General features: G+C 37.4%; 1 protein-coding gene across 2 annotated transcripts in view; it reads right to left on the minus strand.

Annotated features, from left to right (window-relative positions):
• Positions 1-5389: 5389 nt before the first annotated feature.
• The window catches only part of LNPK (lunapark, ER junction formation factor), a 44718-nt gene continuing 29382 nt past the window's right edge, over positions 5390-20725 (minus strand). For both annotated transcript variants that reach the window (XM_061454100.1, XM_061454090.1), the window contains exons 10-13: positions 15956-16061; positions 15203-15273; positions 13752-13922; positions 5390-6352 (exon numbers count right to left, since the gene is read on the minus strand). In XM_061454100.1, the coding sequence (XP_061310084.1) occupies positions 6156-6352; positions 13752-13922; positions 15203-15273; positions 15956-16061 (545 nt within the window). In that variant the 3' untranslated portion in view covers positions 5390-6155. The remainder of the gene's footprint in view (positions 6353-13751; positions 13923-15202; positions 15274-15955; positions 16062-20725) is intronic.

The raw sequence follows: 20725 nt of genomic DNA on the forward strand, positions 1-20725 counted from the left end.
CATAACCTATTATATTTGTTGCATAAAAGCCAATTGCTAAAAAATTCCCACCTACTCGGGATGCCATTCTTTTCCTCCAAACAGCCAGAATCCAGAGCATGAAGTACGATTAATTTCAGACTCCAACATAAAATCTCAAGTGTAACACACTTCAGATGGAAGTTACAGTTTGTCCTCTGACAGAAGCTTTGGTGCATTACTACACACCAAGACCTGGAAGCCAACAGCCGTATGCCGATCAGCCCCTAGGAACAGTAGCATTAGAAGCATGAATTGTAATTCCTCACCTTCATCTCCCTTCACAAACTTGAGACCTGTGAACTCTGCCTAAAGCCCACACGCTGGAAGAGAGGAGCACTGCCACAGATCAGTAATTAACAGTTTCAAAAACACTTCCCTTTCAGTGCATCAAATCTTTGATAATCACCAAAAATCTCTTATGAACTATCACACAGATCCAGTCATTTAATGCATTCTTAAGCAAAAACAGGAAAGACACACACTACTAGAAAGAATACACTGTTCAGAGCTATCATCTATTGCCCCCTCATTCTCAAACTCCTCTTTAAAACTAATCATACCTACAAGGCTGTTGGTTCAACTTACTAGGACCTTTCAAGCGGCCAGTTTATTTATGGGAAACTTACTTTCCTCCTACTGTTTATGCACTTGATGTATTTGTAGCCTTTTGTAAAATTAATTTGTATTACGGATGCATTTTCTATGGTCTCCTATACACTACAAATATGTATGTGAGACTTCAGAGGCTCACTACATCAGAAATCCATACAGGTTTGCATTCATTAATCATTAAGGTAATTGAAACATGCAATGCTGAGATCTGAGGCACAAACTTTTAACCATGTGACTGTACAGGAAAAAAAAAACTTAGAGATATTAAGCAAAAAAAACAATCCACAAGACATGGAAGGAAATGAGGAACTAAAGATTCTGCTTGAGAACACTCAGCGAACTGCTCAAATGATTATTTGCCAAAGATGCAAACTGAATCTTCAACATTGCTGTTCTAGTGAAACATTCACAGAAAGGCAACCCCTTGCCCCGCAGGCAGTCTTCCTCATTGCAGAGGACCTAACAAAACCTCACTCCAGAAGCATCTTATTTAGAACTTTCTTTACATCCATCCTCTTCTACTGAACATATTCAGACTTCATGCAAATTAAGACTTCTGAAGTTTCTGATAGCAGACTTGACTATTGAATAAGTTTCCTGTTGCCTACTTGTCCATTACCACAGATCCACCAGTATACAAATATTGTTAATTTCAGAACCATACACCAGATGAGTATTTCTCCTAGCCTTTGCAGGTTAATAAGGTTATAAAAATAAATTACTGCTACAGTTTCACTAATTCTAAAAGTAGAAAAGAATTTCTAAGTTTTTATGTTTAAATAAAAAGGATAAAGACAACTTTGGTACCATCACCTCTACTAATAGCTAGACAATCTTAATCTACCAAGTTACTGTCTTCTGCTTATTCTGGAATTAATTCTAAAAAGCAAAGTTTCTCCAAGATGATTCATTTTCAACTGCATCCTTACTTTTGACATAAGAACAGGATATTAACCTGGGATATGTACTGCCACGTTCAGCGACACTTCTTGAAAAATCTTTCCAAGCCCTTCTCCTCTTTACCTCTTGAGACCTTGTTCTGGCAGACAAAACCACTCTTCCTCCCCTACCCATTTCACTCTGCCATCCTTTTCATCTTTCCATTGTTTCTACTCAGATACCACATGGGATTCAACCTTGTTCTTTCAAGGCAACCATACACACCCTTAGTTATATGATTCTGATAACCTCTAGACCAGTCCATTAATTGTCAGCTTCCACAACAGTTTGCCCTTCCCTGGATGTAGGCTGATCAGCTTGGCAACAAACCATCTTCATACCAAGATTCAACCAAATGACCTATTTCTGTCAAAATGTCCAAGGGTAATAAATTATGCTCTCCTTTAAAGTATTAGAATTTGAAGTAACATTCCCTCATTTCCATGTTCTGTAGGCTTCTTAGTAAAACTTAAAGTTTGACCATCTGACTCATTTCCATGTATTTTGAACTGGAACGCTATTGTGGCTTAACCCAGCTGGTAATTAAGTACCACACAGCCACCCACTCCCCTGCAGTAGGACAGAGGACATTCGAAGAAGATGGAAGCCATAGACTGAGTAATTGAAATAAATCGAAGTAAAATAATAGTAAGAGAGATGAACAAGAAACACCCAAAGTGATGCATAATACAATTGCTCACCACCCACAGACTGATAACCACTCTGTCCCCAAGCAGTGATCAGCCCTTTCTGGCCAACTCCCCCCAGTTTATATACTGAGCCTGATGGTTCTGTGGCATGGAATATTCCTTTGGATAGTTTGGGTCAGCTGTCCTGGCTGCGCTCCCTCCCAGCTTCTTATGCACCTCCTCACTGGTAAAGCATTAGAGCCCAAGAAGTCCTTGATCAAGCTAAGCCTACTACTTAGCAACATTATGCAACATGTTATCAGCATTGTTCTCCCACTAAACACAAAACACAGCACTGTACCAGCTACTAGGAAGAAAATTAACTCTATCAAACCAGGACAAACACTCGTTTGTCTTGTGTGGCAGATTTTACATAGCCCAGGTAATACCTCCCTAATATACAAGCTACTTTTGAATAAAATCTCCACAACTACTCATGATATTTCAGAAGCAATAAAAACATTGCCAACAAGCTTGCCAAGTTATTACTTTACTACCCCAATTTTGCTTCTCATTCAAACCACAAGAAGAAATGGGGCTTGTGTAACATCACTCAGAAGTGAGATTTTCACAAGAACAGGCTTTTAAGTACTCCTGAAAAAATTATGAATCAGAAGACAACAAAACATGGAACCATAGCATGTTATATATTTTCCCCCTACTTTCTTCCTTCTCATCTCTTCAGTCTACAATTGGTTTAAATGTAACTTGACAATTGCTGTACATTTTGCTCTACATACTCCTACTTCCAAGATTTTTGGTATTACAAAGACATGGCCAAGTGTGGCTACTGCTGTTCACTGACAGGTATTTTTAGATTTGAATCCAACTCCTGTGGACAGGCATCTTTTACTATTGCCACAGTTGCAGTAGACAGAAGCCAAGAAGCAACTGCTGTAGAAACAGAATACTCTTCTCACCTTCGTATCAGGACTGGAAGACACATACTTGGCAAGAGTAACACACAAATGCTTACTGTACACTGAGGCAAGCCCAGAGTCTATTATTACTCTCCTATCTCCCTGAGCCTGAAAATTCACACAGAGATTAATTAACCCTCTACCCTCATTTACTATAGCTACTCGAAAACCCTTAAAATTTATACAGTTAAAAATAGATATTTCTCTGCCAAAATCCCAGCACATCCTTAACATCTTTTTTCGAGCCTTCTGAAGCAATTAATGGGAACAACTGTTTGGACACTTTTTTCAGTATGAAAGTCTTTCATGAAAACTCTACCAGATGCTTTAATCTCACTTATTCTTCTCCTCCTCAAAAATTCTAGGTAGTCTTTGGTCTCATAAAGCTAGGGTTTCAGATTTTAGCAAGTATTTGTCTTCACATCAGGTTGACTATCTCTACTTGATCCTTCAGTGACATATTATACAAAGCACCAATCATTCCTATAGCAAGTTGCTAATGCCACATTTAAGAATGTTGGGAGAAATAACATCCCACCCCATACCAGATAATGACTCTCTCCTTTTTCAAAAAGGATTTGGATTCCCCACGACCTAAGAAGCAAACGCTTCCTTGATAAAAGTAGGAGATCTGAAAATAGACATCTTCCAGGGAAATGAAAAAAATTTAATATATAGCTCCAATACCAACAGGTTTTCTCAGTCAATTCAATAAATACGATATGCATTACAGCTCAGTGGTTACTTGCCATGGGAAGAACTAACATTCCTAATTACTCTACAAAAAGCCTCACATTAAGATTTATTTTTTTAAAAGGAAATAATAAATGGGCCTTCAAGTAATCTTAACTTCTGAAGCAACAGTAATACATGCATCAGTATGCCATGTGAGGGATCATAACATCAGATTTTACTTGGGTTTAGTGCTTATAACGTAACTACATCCAAAAATCTACTGTGCTGAATTACCAAAGTATTTTATGATTTTTTTTTCTCAAAAAAATTCAGCCTTTGAACAGGTAAAAAATGCACAGATTAACATCCGAAACTCTTACAAAATAATAAGCAAGCTTTGTCAACTTTCAAGCAAAATTATTTCTATTTTAAAGAAGATCTGGATTATAAAATACATTCTCTTAAAATATTAAACAATGCATTCCCCTATCACCATATGAGAAAAGTGTAAGGTACAAAGTAAGACATGTTTGGAAAAGGGACTGTTTTCTTTGTATTCCCAACTAAGTCACACAATGGTTTTACTAATTGTTTATACAATTATAGCCAAACACCTTCAGTACTCCTTTAATCACATGCCTACATTCTGTCTATTAAGATTACTAATTAATATGAATTGCAATTTAGTTAGTGAACCAGAAAACAAAAGTTCTCATTTATCTAAATACAGACCAAACTTGATTCTGACTGATGTAAGGGTTGAGCTTCAAAACTAACCCCAAAGTATCAGAAAATAAAGCATATATTTGGAAAAGAAAATTAATCACTGCTGTTCACGTAATAATTATGTCTCATATAAAGACGTGGATACTAAGGTCACGTTTACAAACATGTTTTTCTTGTAGAGGGCTTTCCAGCTACTAAGATTCAGCTGTCTCCTGCTTTTATACAGTAAAACACTTCATCTTGGGACCGAGACAATGGATTAAAAGTGTTTTTCAAATTTCCTCCTTCCCTCCATATAGCGAGGTACGCAGAGAACATCACACATAAAACTTGTATGAGAACTACTACTAACTCAACCAAGTTACACACGGTCAGCATTTATTCCTAAAAAACAGAAATTCTGATTTAGGTACTTCACCTCTGAGCACCAGAAAAATTCTCAACCTGGTTCCCAACTGTTATATTTAACAGGAAACATGTAAGAAGTCTCCTTAGCTTGAAAAGCGATATAATAAAAAAAACAAGTACAGTTTCACTAATCCAGCATCAACTACTCATCACTATGATAACAATAAATAGCATCAACAGGCTTCAGGCACAGTTCAGAAAGTCTTATGTCAAATGCACATGCACTTCCCCTATTGAGCAAGGACCTATTTCTATTTGATCAAAGTCACCTTTAGCTACATATAGACATGTTCCATTTAAGGTGCCATATTCCTTTCGAACTTCCACAAAGTAACTGTAGAATAGCTGCATACAGCAGAACAGAAATTCTCTTCAGTTTTAGGAATCACAAAGCAAGTATTGCTGCTAGATGTCTTTATTTTCTTTAACAAAATACACAAAGGCACAAAATTCACTTATATCTTGTCATTATTGTACAGGTATAAATAGTGCTTTGTATTCAAGTACAATCAAGTGCAGAGACTTTCTATATTTTATGTAAACACAAAACAGTTTTGTATGTATGTGCCTCCGGTTCATTTGCAATGCAAATAAAGGAGATGCCATTTATCTGAGTGCCATTTAACTGAATTCTGTGGAAAAGTTAGACAATGAATAACATTAACAACACTGTAATGACACTTCCATACGCTTAAGTCAAATGTCAGGTGACACTTTAGCTTGTAAACATCTGTGTGTTTAAAATGTACTCAATTCATTTTAAGAGGGAAGCATTAAAAAAAAAATCTATCTTAATTTCACTAAACTGAACTTACTAGGTCAGCTGCTGCCAGTAATTGCTCTTTACACATGACAGCTGAAGAGATGGCAAATTATAGGTCACCCTTAGCAAAACTTATATTTTTAAGTTTTTTAATATGCAAACTGAATAATGGCTACTACTGTTAGACTTCAGCCAACTACACATTCTGTGTTAACTTATTTAAAGACACATGCTTTATTTACAATACCTATTTTTAGAAATAGCTTTGACATACTGTGGCAGTTGAGGCAGTTTAAGCTCAAGCGAGACTTTTAAGTTGTACCATTAAAAAAAAGCTCACCTGAATAGCAACAACAGGCATGAACAAAGCTAAGAACTAGCTACAGAAGGCACTTGAGTACTTTATTCTGTTTTCATTAAAGATTCTTCACTTTGTTCAGCTGAAATAGACTCTGAAATAGAGTCTTCAGTTGTTGAAATGTTCTCTGTTTCTTCTTTTTCAGCCTCTTCAGCTAACTTGTCATTAAGCTGCTCAGCACTTGGTGTTTTATCATCTGTCTCATTTGTCTCAACGATCTGGGCTGTGTCTTCTTCAGATTCTGTGGAAAGAAAAATGATGAAATTACCATTTCCAGAAATAAAGAGGTACCTAATATTCTCAAAAAGCAAATGAAAAAACATTTTGCAATCACACACAGGTCTTGACCAGCCATGCATAAAGTTCTCAACTGCTAAAACCCGTTTCATTTTTCTAACAAGAGGGTCACAGGTAAAACCTCTGAAATTTAAGAAAAAAGAAAATACTACAGAAAAGAGTTCAGATACTGCTATGAAAATATTATCTATTATTTCTACATGTTCCCCTTCAACAGAGTCTTTCTAAGCCTGTCCATTAATGTCAGACAACGACATAAATAAGAGGCGATGGTAAACTCGGCTTCTTTGTGCCTGGTAATGGAAGTTTTACCAACTGTATAGCATTTTCTGCAAGAGTTCAATCTGTACACAGAACCTAAACGTTTTATTTGGTGGAAACTATTTCAAACACAAAGAGCCAGATAACCAGAAAAAAAAAAATTATACAGGTCTCACCATTTCAAAACAGCCAGAATTATTGTGTATTCTAAGTCTTCCCACAGCAAGTGTAAGAAGGATACAAAGGAGTATCTTTACTCTCAACCTGAGAAGGGAGTTTCTTTGAAAATAGGCATATTTTTAAGATCAGTCAAAAATATTTATCATAAGTACTACTGCTATTGTATTAAATTCCAGCTTCCCAACAGCATTTCCGTAATATATGAGAAATAAGTCAGTCACATTTTGAAGTAAGCATAAGCACTGAAAAACTGAACACCAGACATTGCACCAAATGACACACAGGTACTCTAGAATGATACTTTTGATGGTAGTTTATTTACTGATTAGTATTAGTCAATCCTATATACAGCTTTAATGCATACTGTGAAGGCAGACAATTTACAAAATTAACGCAAAGTTAGAGCTCAAAAATTTTAACCTTATCAAATGTTTGTAATTTCATAGAACAGTTAGGGTTGAAAAGAACCTTAACATCATCTAGTTCCAAACCCCCTGCCATGGGCAGTGATGCCTTTCACTAGACCAGGTGAGGCTGATCAAAGCCCCGTCCAACCTGGCCTTGAACACTTCCAGGGACAGGGCATCTACAGCTTCTCTGGGCAACCCGTTCCAGTGTCTCACAATGAAGAGTTTCTTCCTCGTATCTAATCTAAATCTACCTTCTTTCAGTTTAAAGGACAATCTCCCTTGTCCTGTCACTACAGACCCTTGTAAAAAGTCCCTCTCCAGATTTCTCAGAAGCCCGAGAGCTAAACACAGATAGGGTATCACAAGAGCGGAGTAGAAGAGGAGAATCTTCTCCCTTGACCTGCTAGTCATGCTTCTTTTGATGCAACCCGGGATATGATTGGCTTTCTGTGCTCCAAGTGCACACTGCTGGGTCATATTGAGCTTCTTGCCAACCAGCACCCCCCCAGTCTTTCTCCTCAGGGCTGCTCTCAATCTATTCTCCACCCAGCCTGATTTTTGTGCTTGGGATTGCCTCAACCCCAGTGCAGGACCCTGCACTTGGCCTTGTTGAGCTTCATGAGCAGTTGTTCATATTTATCAAAACACGTTAAGTATCAGAAAGTAATAGGATCTATTCAAGCTGATATTCACAGAATTAAGGCAGGTTTGAAAGTTTTAAAACCATTGCTCTGGATTCCAGGATCACAACTGACAACAGTACCTGCTGCACACCCTTGCCCAGCAGACCTGTACAACTGCCATCTGTCATGAAGAACTCAGGACCCTTCTTCACACAGAGCTCCATCTAGATAGTTCCAGGCTCCATCCCAGACTGCTCAGTGGAGCCCAGCTGCTCCATTTCTTCCTCTGACTTGATACTCCAACCTCAGCAAATTCGAGGCCAAGTTACCTCCCAGTTCAGCTTCCTTCGCTGCTTTCTCAATCACAGGCTGCTCAACACCTGCCCTGGTTTCTTGCTCCAAAACTTCTCTAGACTCATCTGTCATATGGTCAATCCCCCTATTTCTGCCCAAGCAAATTAACGTTCCCAGTTTCTTTCCCAAATATCCCACTCTCCCTTCCTCCTCTTCAATTTCCATCTTGACCTAATCCCAGTCTGTGCTCAATCTTTATCACTCAACTGTCAGCTTTCTGTCTCATCTCTGCATTTTTTCTTCAGCCTCAAATTCTATGAATAAGTTTGTGTCTTTTCCTGCTACAATCCCTCCACACTTGAGTTACATTCCTTCTTTACTGCTGCTGTTTAGGTTTGAGTCAAAGAAAGTACAGGATGTTAGGAAGAGACAAATCCATGCCCTCAACTCATTTTTAGCACAGCCCAACCATTACTTATTTTCAATGGTTCAGTCCTCAACTGACCAATGCTTAGCAATCTGCAGAAGTGACTCAGTCTGGTCGAGGTAAAGAGACTATTGATTCAGTCTGATCAGGAGGATGCTGATCATCCATATGTTTGAGGACAGCTCCAGAGATAATCAGCCACTAGCAGAAGCAAGCAGAAGCTTCTGAGGAAAAGGAGAAAAATCTGACTGAGTTCTAATTATCTATATTCAAAGGAACAGGAGGAAGACATTGATTCCATTTTTATATTCTACTAAAAAGTATGGAAATATTTTCTCTAAGAAAAAAAAAAGAAAAAAAGTCGAGTATTACAAGATTTTTTCCCTTCACCAGAAGGGTGAGGAAGCTCTCCAAAACATACAGTTAAAACAAACTTACAAGGAAAATTTTGGTCTAATAATCAGGTCTGATAAGTTATAAGGAAGTAAAGAGTATGTCCATTAAATAAGTAGTCAGGGCAATCATAGTAAGTGGTGCTACTAACTATAAATATGACCAACCTTCATTAAACTTAAATAGTGATTCCATTTTAAATACACCAATTCATGGAAAGCTTGCCTAAAGTCAAATTGATCACGATATTGCATAATTTAAGTTATTGTAACAGTAGCTAACAAGAGAAAGCTCTGACCATAAAACTACACTTAATCTATAATTAAACTGAAGAATGTAGCTACACATACATGATCTCAACAGCAAACAGCCCTACACAGATCTGAGGCAAATTTAAGAGCTGCATCAGTGCAACTTTAAAAAGCCTGCTCCTGGCTACAGCAGTTCCTTCTCTCTCCTCCTCCCCAATACTCCTGCTTAATGCTTAGTACTTAGAAAGCATATATAATTCACATTTTAAGAAGGCAGCTACCCCTTTTCTTGCTGCAGAGAATATTTCAGTGTGTAAGCAGTGAAATCACAATACTGCATCACTATTAAGTAAAATATGTCTTCTATGCAGGAACTTACAAAATATTGTGTAAAATAACTGCACTAAAATATAGCTACTTTACTTGTACTTTCAAGATCTTTGGGACAAGTTTTTTTCACTACTGCAACTCCCCATTAGAGCAGACTGACACAGTTCCATGTGTCTGAAATACCTTTAAGGAACATGTGTTTCACAGTAGTCTCTGTTCATGGCTTTGATATCACAGAAAGCTGTTGTGAAGCCTTTGAAAAAGCAGCACAATAACAGCATAGCATTCATTCCCTGTATCCTTTACATCCTACGGAAAAAAAAAAAGGCAAACTATGTTGTTCAGCAAAAATGAGCTGTGGTAGACTGGAAATATAATGCATTTTTAAACCAAAAGAACTTGTAAACAAGTCATTAAACTCAGGATGAGCTGACCCATGCCTGCTTGAGAAATCACTGAATTCTAGCCACAGTAGCTGCACTAAGTAAAGAGCACAGCAGGCAGAAACTCACATCTTTGAAAAGCAACAATGGTTTACAAAAAATATAGCAGGCTCATGCTGTCCTATAAAAGCAGAGCATATTTGTTAAGAAGGCAAGCCAAACCTCTCAAACAGAAAATGCCTCCAGTCCAGTTTAACAAAAAACAATTAAAAAAAAACACCACAAAACCACTACATTCAGACCATTCTGACGAGAACAAATACTCAAGCTTATTTGTTAGTCCTCTGTCCTCAACCAGTTTTATTCCTAGGTGAAGTTTCTGCCCCACCTATAACACTGCTCCACCTATAACACTTGCCCAAACCCAAGCCCTACTTTGGGTAGAACTCAAATAAGCACACACTTGAAGTGGCATTACTCTGCAGCATTACTGTGAATCCATCTGCTCAGCAACAAACCAAGAGTCTGCATTTGCCTTCTAAATGGAAGTCCTTACAAACATACTAGCAGTTGCTGTATTCCAAGAACCCTTAAAAGTAGCAGAGCATTAAATAATCATAAAATATTTCACTCAGATGGTCAAGGAACTACACAAAAATCTGGAGAAAACACAGGAAGCTGTCCATGAAGTGCTGACCACCGCGCTGAAATCTGAAGTTCAGAGGCAGCTAAAGATGACCTCTGAACACCAGCACCAGATATTCACCACAAAATACTGAAGCAATCAAGTTTTTTCAACCTTTGAAACACTGCTAAACGTTAAACCTGAATGAAGAATGCAGTGTACCAATACAGGCAAGACAAAATTAATCAAGAGGATAAGTGTGGTTCCTGTTGGCTTTTCCAGTATGATCCAAACATTAATACTTTTAAGAGAAGCGCATAAGAAAACTGACTAGTCTTTGGTGGGAAAAAAAATTAAATATCAAGATTGAGCCATTTAAGAAAAGGGTAAGAAGAGAACCAAAGTATATTGCTTCATTCTGGTATTAAAATTTCCTAAGTTACTCTGCTGAATAAGGAAGCACAACAATTGTCCCAATAATCTGTATCAGACTGACATCTGACAATTCCGTATTTCTAGAGGATTCAAAGAAATCCAAGGTTCAGTGCCAACAGCACTCTCCATAACCATTCTTCAGATCTCTTATCCACAGGAGTTGCATATAATAACATGCTTGTCACGGCACGAGCACACAACTGAAAAAGAGATTCAGTTTGATGCTCTACTCATTAGTAGAAGTAGCTGACTGGTAAAAAAAATGTTTATAGCACTTCTGTATCACATTAGCTTGCAGTTTCTTTGAGCTATGTAACTATGGTTTAAATGAGTTACAGATAAAAGCTGGATCTCCTGGCGTTGTCAACATTGCAGTGAAGTTGCTTTCCTGTTTTTAATGGTTATCTACATCTGTAAGTGAAGATATTGTCTATTCTTGCTATGACGGCAGTTGTATTACTGTAATGAACAAAAGCCTTCCCTGGAGCTATACCTCAATGGTAGCTTCATATCTTAAACTTACAATCAACGAATATGTTCGTTTATTAATCAAGCCTGACTCCATGTATGTTATGTTTCAAATCAGGGTTCTGATGGAAAAAGTGATTTACTGAAAACATTATTTTCTCATTCGTGAGAGATTACCTTGTGGCAAGTCACAAGCAGAAAATGCACAGTGACAAACTGATAGGGTATACATCTCGTACATCAAGACATTTCTCAGATATTACTTGCATAAAATGTTAACATATACTCCATTTCTGTTTGCTTAGTAATTATCAAGACAGAATTTTTTATATCACCATGGAAACAAATAAAAGACCAGATACTTAAACCAGATGAAACTAGAAGTCAGTAAACCAGTTATTCTTATGCCTCTTCCAAAAAAAATTTTGCCATACGCTTCCTAGCAGGAAAAAAGAACTGGGAAACCAACCCCACAGTGGTTTGTCATTGTTTTTAAATAAAGCAGCACATTAATACAAGACCACACCAACAAAAAAAAAAAAAGGTAATTTTCAGCATTAGAGGTAAATAAGTAAAATCACATTTATTGCAATAAAACCACCCTATTTTTACCCTGAAATACTTGGTAAATCCTGCTTTCAAAAAAGGGGAAGTTATTTTGCAGAACTGTCACTCTTACATCTCAAATGCCTAACAAAAAAAAAATATCACGCTAATTCTTAGGGCTTTACATTTTCGTAACACCTATAAACTGACTCAGCAGCTCAAACCCATTAAAGGCATAGTTTGATAAAGATTTCCTTCAATGATAACATCAGTTTAATTAGGACCATCCTCTCCCAAAACCTCTAAGAACTTGCAGTTACAGATAATACTCAGAAGCCCTCAAGGAAACCACCTCCAAGAGCTGCATATCCATCTTTAAAGGCTCCTGCACTTGATTCACACAGAGAAGAGTAAGAGTTTTTAAGACCCCAGTAACAAATAATGTCTTTTATATAAGAACCTTCTAACTTTACAAGTAGTCAAGAAGCTACTCGCCTACCCTCCACTCTCTGACAAGATAATTAGATTACTTGAGGGCAAAGATGTAATTTGCATCATCTTAGTTTCATGCATCTGATTTCAGTCTTACATCATGCTAGTAATAGTACTTTTAATGAAGAAAGAGTGCACTTATGGTGCAGGAAAATAAACCAGTCAAGTTTTCCCTGTAATGCACTCACATCAGACCACATCCAGAGATGGCTACAGTTAGATACGACTTCCCTATCAGTCTCATGCAGCCTTCTCATGCCACAAACTGAGGGGCAATGCCATTTTGTACTCTCTGTTAAAGATAATCAAGCAGAAACAGTCTTTCTGTTACACTCATGATAGTTTCCCACAGTCAGTGTGCTCCTAGGCCGAATCTCAGGGCTAACACTATTCGATAACTTGCCCCCATGATTCCTGTTTAACCTGATGTAAAATACCATCAAATACTCAACAGCACCTCTAACTGGAGTTTCCCTGGTTGGAAATTATAATTCTTAAGACTCCTTTAAAACATACTGCATCTTCCTGTTGGCTGTATACCAGATGCCTACTGTATCTGCAGACTATAAAACGTTTCAAAAGGAACTATGTTAAATTAAAATTGACAGTTTGTCTTTGAACTCCCTGAAATTAAACAAGGCAGTTTTACTAGATTTTCCTGCCCTGAGGAAAACAGCAAAAGGAACAAAGGCAGAAATTCCAACACACCTCAATCAAATGACCTGCTGAACACAGTGAAAGTTAACCACTTTGGTACATATTCCCTTTCTTAACTATTTCTGTAAACTACAGTGCTACTTTCCATCTGTTCATCAGTAACATTAGACAGAAAAATTTTGTTATGCTATGATTTGCTTGAGATTTATTGCCTAATATGAAGAAATTTCAGAGTACAAGACAGAAGACAATAGTATCAACAAGCTAAGCCAGAAGTAGGGACAAGAATTAAAAAAAAAAATACAAACTGCACCCACTATGAAGTCAGACCAAATGAAAGGACCAACAATCATTTGACCAACTGCCTGACCCAAAATTAAAACACGTTATTAAGGTCATTGTCCAAATGTTCACAGGCATAGGGCATGAACCAACTCACTAAGAGGCCTGTTTCAAGTACTTGAGTTCTTCAGTTACTTTTACAAAAAGCTCATCTAAACCAAGAGCTAGATGACAGCGAGGATTTCATTAGATTTGAAGAGAAAAACTTCATGAGATTTGCACATACCTTCTGTCTGTTGAGTCTCCTGGGGCTTTCTGTCTTTAGGTTCTAGAGGCTCAGTTTCAGATCGTGATTCTGTAGACTGCTTTCTTTCAAAACTGAAGTCTGGAAGTCGTGGAGCCTGAGGTCTAGTTTTCCTTGCAGGATTCAGGAAAAAGCAGTAGGCACACCTAAACGCTACACAAAAGCACACCCAAAAAGTAGCATCACTAATTAATTTCACCTTTCACCTTCATTCCTATACTATATTCTAACTGAAATACTTAAGAGAATCAAATGAGTGACCATCAGTACCTGAGAGTACCTCCATAAAATTTACACAAGCATGTATATACAGTATCATTTTTAACTTCAGCATACATTTGCCTCTTAAAAACCTGCTTGCTTTCAACCCTGCTGCACTTACAAGTAATGCCCACCACTGTGAAAGATTTGGCCACAATGAACAAGATTCAGTACTACCAGATGTTCCCACAGGGTGCTCTTTTCTACAAAAGAATTAAGTTGGCAGATGGCTTCCCCCGCACCCTCAGATTCCACTTTCCTCACCCCTTGAATAAGTAGATGCTATGGATCCCGCAAGGTATGTCTCTGCTTTTTGAGGAGCAATCTGCTCAAATGATGCTTAATTAAGAAAAGGCAGTTTTATCCTGGAGAAGTACTGGATACCACTTAATAGTTAAATGTGTATTTCCTCCTTTCCCTCACCAGACAAGGAGGGGAAGCAGCAATTTCTTGCACAGTTGAATTGTGAACTCACTTGGAGATAAGAGGACATATAGACTAAATTTCTTTGGTTCCATAGGAAACATTTATCTTATTTTTACCATGCTGCATATTTACTCATAAAATTCATCAAAACTAAATGCTTATTAAGTTTAAAGAAAAAAAAAAAAGGAGATTTATCTAAGTTTCCCTCATTTTTTAAGCATCAGGCTTACACTTGCGATGGAAAGGAAGCAAAATAAAACATCTGTGTTCAATAAAGAGCTGTGTCTGTCTTAAGTTATTGTCAGCCATAAATTCACATATAGCCCCCTAGGGCTTGTTCCTATTCCTTTTCCGATACCTCCCCAACATCTTCTTGCCAAAGCAAAATTTTGTTTAAGTTCTGGTAAAAGAGGCATACTTTAATGTCAGATAGTTTCTCAATATAAAACCCTTCTGAGAACCATTCATAGCCGGTAGCAATTCTCAGGGATGTATGGGAAGAGGCTTATTTCTACTGAATACTTTTCCACACATAAAATCCTTGGCCTGAAGGCTGTGATAAAAGTACTCCTCTAAGTCTTGAAGTGAATCTTAAGGTACAGAGTAATAAGTTAGCATACAACTGTCACTTCATATGGGAACATTTCAGTGTCAGTTAAGTACTTAACTGCAACCAGAATGAAGTATGATGCATGTTAGTTATGAAACATAAGCCAACTAATAGTCTACCACAGATCAGCTCTTACCTATGTATTCAAACTCCTCCTTCAATGCCATACCATTGTGAGAAAAACACTGCTGACATATAAGGGCGTACCTAGAAAACACGAATAACACATAATTACATACCTTTAAGTAATAAACACACTGAAGTGAGATGCATTCCACCTTTGATACTGACTAATAACTTTGATATTTACTCTTAAAAGGTAATTTCCACAGTGAAATTATTATCTTTTAGAGCAAAAAAATCTGTAATTAAATAATAATTTTTAAGATGGTTTATAAACAGTGAAATATTCTTAGCTACAACCTAAATCTCATGGCTCAACATATTGAATGTAATTGTCAGAAAATAATATCCAAATTAAGTTTATATGTCATTAGAATACAGTCAATGTGAAAAGTGACCACTGTTAACATGGAAGTTACAGTATGTTTGGACAATTCTGAAGGAAATCTGAAATAATTTCTAATGGCAATAAATCTGAACTTCTAAGATAATCAAATTTATTTATTTCTTAGAATTCACCCACATGAGCACAGGTTTTTCTTTCGGTATCACATGATTAATACCAACCAAAGCAGAGGTTAATTTTGTCAAAATGTTACCATTTTTCCTACAAAGAGATCTCAGGTGGAGCACTGAGAAAGGGCCATTTCATTACAAAAGTTCTGGACAAATTCATTTGCAATTCTTTAACCTTGACACATGTGGCTTAACATTAAGGAGCTTCCTATTTCTTGAGTATTTAGTATTTCCTCTAGCAACATTTTACCTGTTCTGAGGACCATCGCCAACCAAATATTCAATAACTCTATCCACAACTCCTCTTTCTCGAGGAAGAATAGGTCTTGCTAAAGGAGGGCCTGGAGGGTGAAGACCTAGGAAGACACGAACTGTGTCAAAATTTTCAACTATATTATTACATAAAATATGGTATTTCACTGTGCATGCTAGCTTAATAAAACAATTGCACCTACTTAATATACAGGGCCATACTTCTTATTCCACTAGGAAAGCTATAAGATTTTTAAACCCACAATAGTTGAAAGTTTTTCTCCTTTAGCTTACCTACTTTTACACCTTGCATATGTAACATAATTTCTAAAGAGCTTAAGGCATCGACAGTATTTAATAATTACTCATGAATAGAGGCTTCTTAAGCAAAGAAAAATTCCTTGAGTTTTCTTCATATACTCTCAACTTTGCATATTCAACACTTGAAATTCACAGCTACAAATCTGTTCAGACCAACTGCAACAGTAGAAGAACTAAAGATGTTACCAAAGAAGCACCCACTGGTTTATGTGTAGTTAGTATACCACATTAAGCATGCCCTCAGTGCACATTCAGTCTACACATTAAATCTGTCCAGCCATTTGCTATTTTGGTAATCCTATGTTTAATGGACAGTTTGATACTTTCAGATTTATGCTTAATCAAAGAAGCCAGAAAGCCACTATCCAGATATCATTTTTCATATCCCATGTGTTTAACAAATTACTGTCAAAATAAAACTCCAAGAGGTAACAGCAGTAGTTGGTACTACCTTTTCCACCTCTTTACATATGGCAGCTAAAGTAGACCAGTGGCCCAAACCTGTCATTCCAAGAAGTTTTAAAACATCTGGCTTATTGTACAATATTGTACACTGCAAGATACCAATTTCCGTTTATGTAGCTTTGAGTTCTTATGCCTACCTTTCTTTCCAGCCTTAAAACAGAAGATTCTATGCATAATGAGCAAAACATGATTTGGTAAGAAACTAAGACTGAATCGTTCAGAACTGGCCATTAAAATAACTGAAGCTTCTTCTCAAGGCTACACTCCTGGAACAAGACACATTTTACACAAGCACAGAAGGTATTAAGCTACAGTACTTTGAACAAACAGATTCCATAGTCATTCTTGAACAAGAGATATTTAAGTGAGCACTGGGAGGTGGAAGGGACAACAGAAGATTTAAAATGTCTTACATAAATATCCATAAGACCTTTATGAATTACATTCAAAGGTCACAAAAAAAAAAATAAACCACTGTTTTAGTAGGACAACAAAACAGCCCTTTCAGAATTCTGAAACTGGGACAAAATGGTCAGCTTCAAGCCACCTGAAGACAAAATTATGAAACCTGACCGGTAAGACTCAGTTCAACCCAGTGATAAGCTTACTTGTAACAATGCAAAAGTCCTTTGCAAGCACAAGATGGTTAAGAAGGTTAGACATAAAAAAAAAAAAAAATCAACTAATATTAGCAGGTTTTGTACAGAGATGAGCATATCGTAATCTTAAGGCATGCAAGAACTAAGCATATTTCATAGAAATAAAAGTCTCAAGTCAGAAAAAGTAATCAGTGTTTTTTCAGGGAAGAGTTCTAGCTTGTAGCTATTCTCACAATAACCAGCAAAAAAGATATACAAAAGGAATGGCTTAAAATAAAGGCTTCTAGTAACAACAGACTTGACCTTCAATTTTCTTTCAATTTGCTGTACGCTTCCAGTATATTTCTTGGAAAGATATGTTTCACAGAATCCCCAGTGATGCCCAATAAACAAAGAGGAAGCTAAAGGGTAAAACAAACTAAATCCACTGTCTGAAGATGCAAAAAGGATTTTTTAAAAATCCAAATAATGTACTCCCAGGAGAGTACAGTTTGTTAGCAAGTTGAACTAATTTAGAAGGACATTTAACTGAAAGATGATATGGAAAAAACAATGGACTACAAGCTTCTTAGAAGACAGATCTAGCTTTCTTGTAGCACCTTAGCTGGGTACTGCACCAGGAAGAACATACACCGTCATAGCTTCCAACACAACTGATACTCTTTCATAAACATATGCATGCATAAATGCACAGAAGTAACATACCTCGAGTAGAGTTTACACAGGCAAAGACAACACAGCAAGTTTTACTACTTGATAAGCTGATCCAAGATGGGCTTTAAGATTAAATACCACATTAAATGTAGCTGCCAATAATTACCATCTCAAGCCTTCTACCTTTCAATCTTCACAGAATGTGCTACACTGTGGTAAACCTCAAGCTGAATGCTAACCTCCTCCTACAGCTAACCTCCACCCTCTATCGCAAACATCAGAAACTGTAGGAATCAAACATTTTCAGCAGTGCTCTCTCAAAGTGCAACACACAGAATGAGTCTAATCTTGCCATCAAAGTTGTAATATTTCTAACAATACAGCCTTTCAAAGCAGCTCTCATCAATACCCTAAATGGACTGTCCTAATCTTTACAAGCAGAATCGTAAATCACAGAATCATAGAGTGAGTCACAGAATCATAGAATCACAGAATAGTTAGGGTTGGAAAGGACCTTAAGATCATCTAGTTCCAACGCCCCTGCCATGGGCAGACACACCTCACATTAAACCATTGTCACTCAAGGCTCTGGCCAACACGGCCCTGAACACCACCAGGGATGGAGCATTCACATCTTCCTTGGGCAACCCATTCCAGTGCCTCTCCACCCTTTACAGTAAAGAATTTCTTCCTTATATCCAATCTAAACTTCCCCTATTTAAGTTTTAACCCATTACCCCTTGTCTTGTCACTACAGTCCCTGATGAACAATCCCTCCCCAGCATCCCTATAGCCCCCTTCAGATACTGGAAAGCTGCTATGAGGTCTCCACGCAGCCTTCTCTTCTCCAGCCTGAAAAGCACCAACTTTCTCAGCCTGTCTTCATATGGGAAGTGCTCCGGGCCCCTGATCATCCTCGTGGCCCTCCTCTGGACTTCTTCCAACAGTTCCATGTCCTTTTCATGTTGAGGACACCAGAACTGCACACAATACTCCAAGTGAGGTCTCACAAGAGCAGAGTAGAGGGGCAGGATCACCTCCTTCGACCTGCTGGTCACACTCCTTTTGATGCAGCCCAGGATACGGTTGGCTTTCTGGGCTGCGAGCACACACTGCCGGCTCATGTTCATTTTCTCATCAACCACCAACACCAAGTCCTTCTCTGCAGGGCTGCTCTGAATCTTTTCTCTGCCCAACCTGTAGCCTGGGATTGCTCCAACCCAGGTGGAGGACCTTTCTAATCAATAACATTTGATTAGAAAATATTGCAATTTACAACTCTTCGATAAGCACAAATAAGTTTGATGCTCAAGACAAATGTTTTTAAAATAACCCTCATGTTCACAAACAAGAGAATGGAATTCAGGAGATGTCAGAGAATGCATTCCCAAATTATTCCTGTATTCTGTCAACAATCAGGAACCCAGATTACAAAAACCCTCGCAGCACCGAGGCAGAACAAATTCAGTGCAACATAAACTGGACCTAATGGTTCATTTTATAGATTCTGAAAAAGCCGTCCTGAGAAGAATTCAGGCAAAATGCAATTCCTAAAAGCTCCACAAATACCCAAAAGACACAATATTTCCATTAAAAAAATAAGCGAATGGGAACATCCAACACAGATGTGAAGTAAAGATTGATATACTGGCGCACTGATACAATCTGCAACAAAATTATATTTAGACTAATTTGATGAATAGCTGGCTAACACTCAAATGTCTATTGAGCTCTGTATTCAAATTTCTGTATGAGCTAATCATCATAAATATATGAAAAGTTTCTGGAAGTTAATAAACAACGTAAAAATTAAAGAGTTACCTAGAATGAAACATCATCAGACACTCCAAGAACTTCAATTACCTGCCTACTAATAACTCAAACCAACCATCTTAGTTTTCATGCTGTTATGGACACCAGTAATTAATATAAACATCAAAAGCAATCATTGTAGAAAGACTGGTCATTTCTGCAAAGCTTGGCAAACTCTCAACTACCTGCTGGTTATTAATTTTCAAACATATGGGAGCTCTGTGGTAATGCATGTTAAATTGATTCTCCTCTACAAAATATAGTATAATGAAAATGAATTATTAATCTTCTCTAAAGCAGAGATAATTAAGGCTATTTACATTTGTTGCAATCCATGCATAAACTTAGATACAATGATACTACTCTTACAGATACTGAATTGACATACTTTTCACTACAGCTACATGACTGAGACTTTATATGCCTGAAAGTTTTGGGGAAATTCAAGACAAAACAGGGCTTCCACATCAACTGACAATTGCAGTTGCTTCCATTGCCATCTACAACCAAATAACACATTTGCTCCAAATCGGGGGGGGGGGGGGGGAGGGAGTGAGGAGGGGAGATGTCCATATAAAGCATTATCACAAAAATTACATTAAATATTGTAACTAACAGGCTTGGTAACTATCCTTTCAAACTAGTCCATTACTTTATTCCCTTTCTTCCTCTAAAGCTTTTCTGCAGTAAAGGTTGAATTTTACCCAGTTTAGTCAATGTGCCCTAATCTTCCCCTAAGAATAAAACTATTGTATAGCAAATACTATTCTATCATATAGCCAGCTTCTTAAACAAGAAGGAACGTGTGATTTTAAACTCTTCAAGGAATTTTCAGTAAGTAGGTTTCAGTAAACGTGATTTGTAACCAAATGACCAATTTCCTGGTGCAAGGAGCTGATTTCTGGTACTTCAAGATA

This window comes from Pezoporus flaviventris, unplaced genomic scaffold (assembly GCF_033815535.1).
Source record: "Pezoporus flaviventris isolate CSIRO_AGI_PZ_B2104156 unplaced genomic scaffold, CSIRO_AGI_Pfla_v1 ptg000001l, whole genome shotgun sequence".
Classification (NCBI taxonomy): domain Eukaryota; kingdom Metazoa; phylum Chordata; class Aves; order Psittaciformes; family Psittacidae; genus Pezoporus; species Pezoporus flaviventris.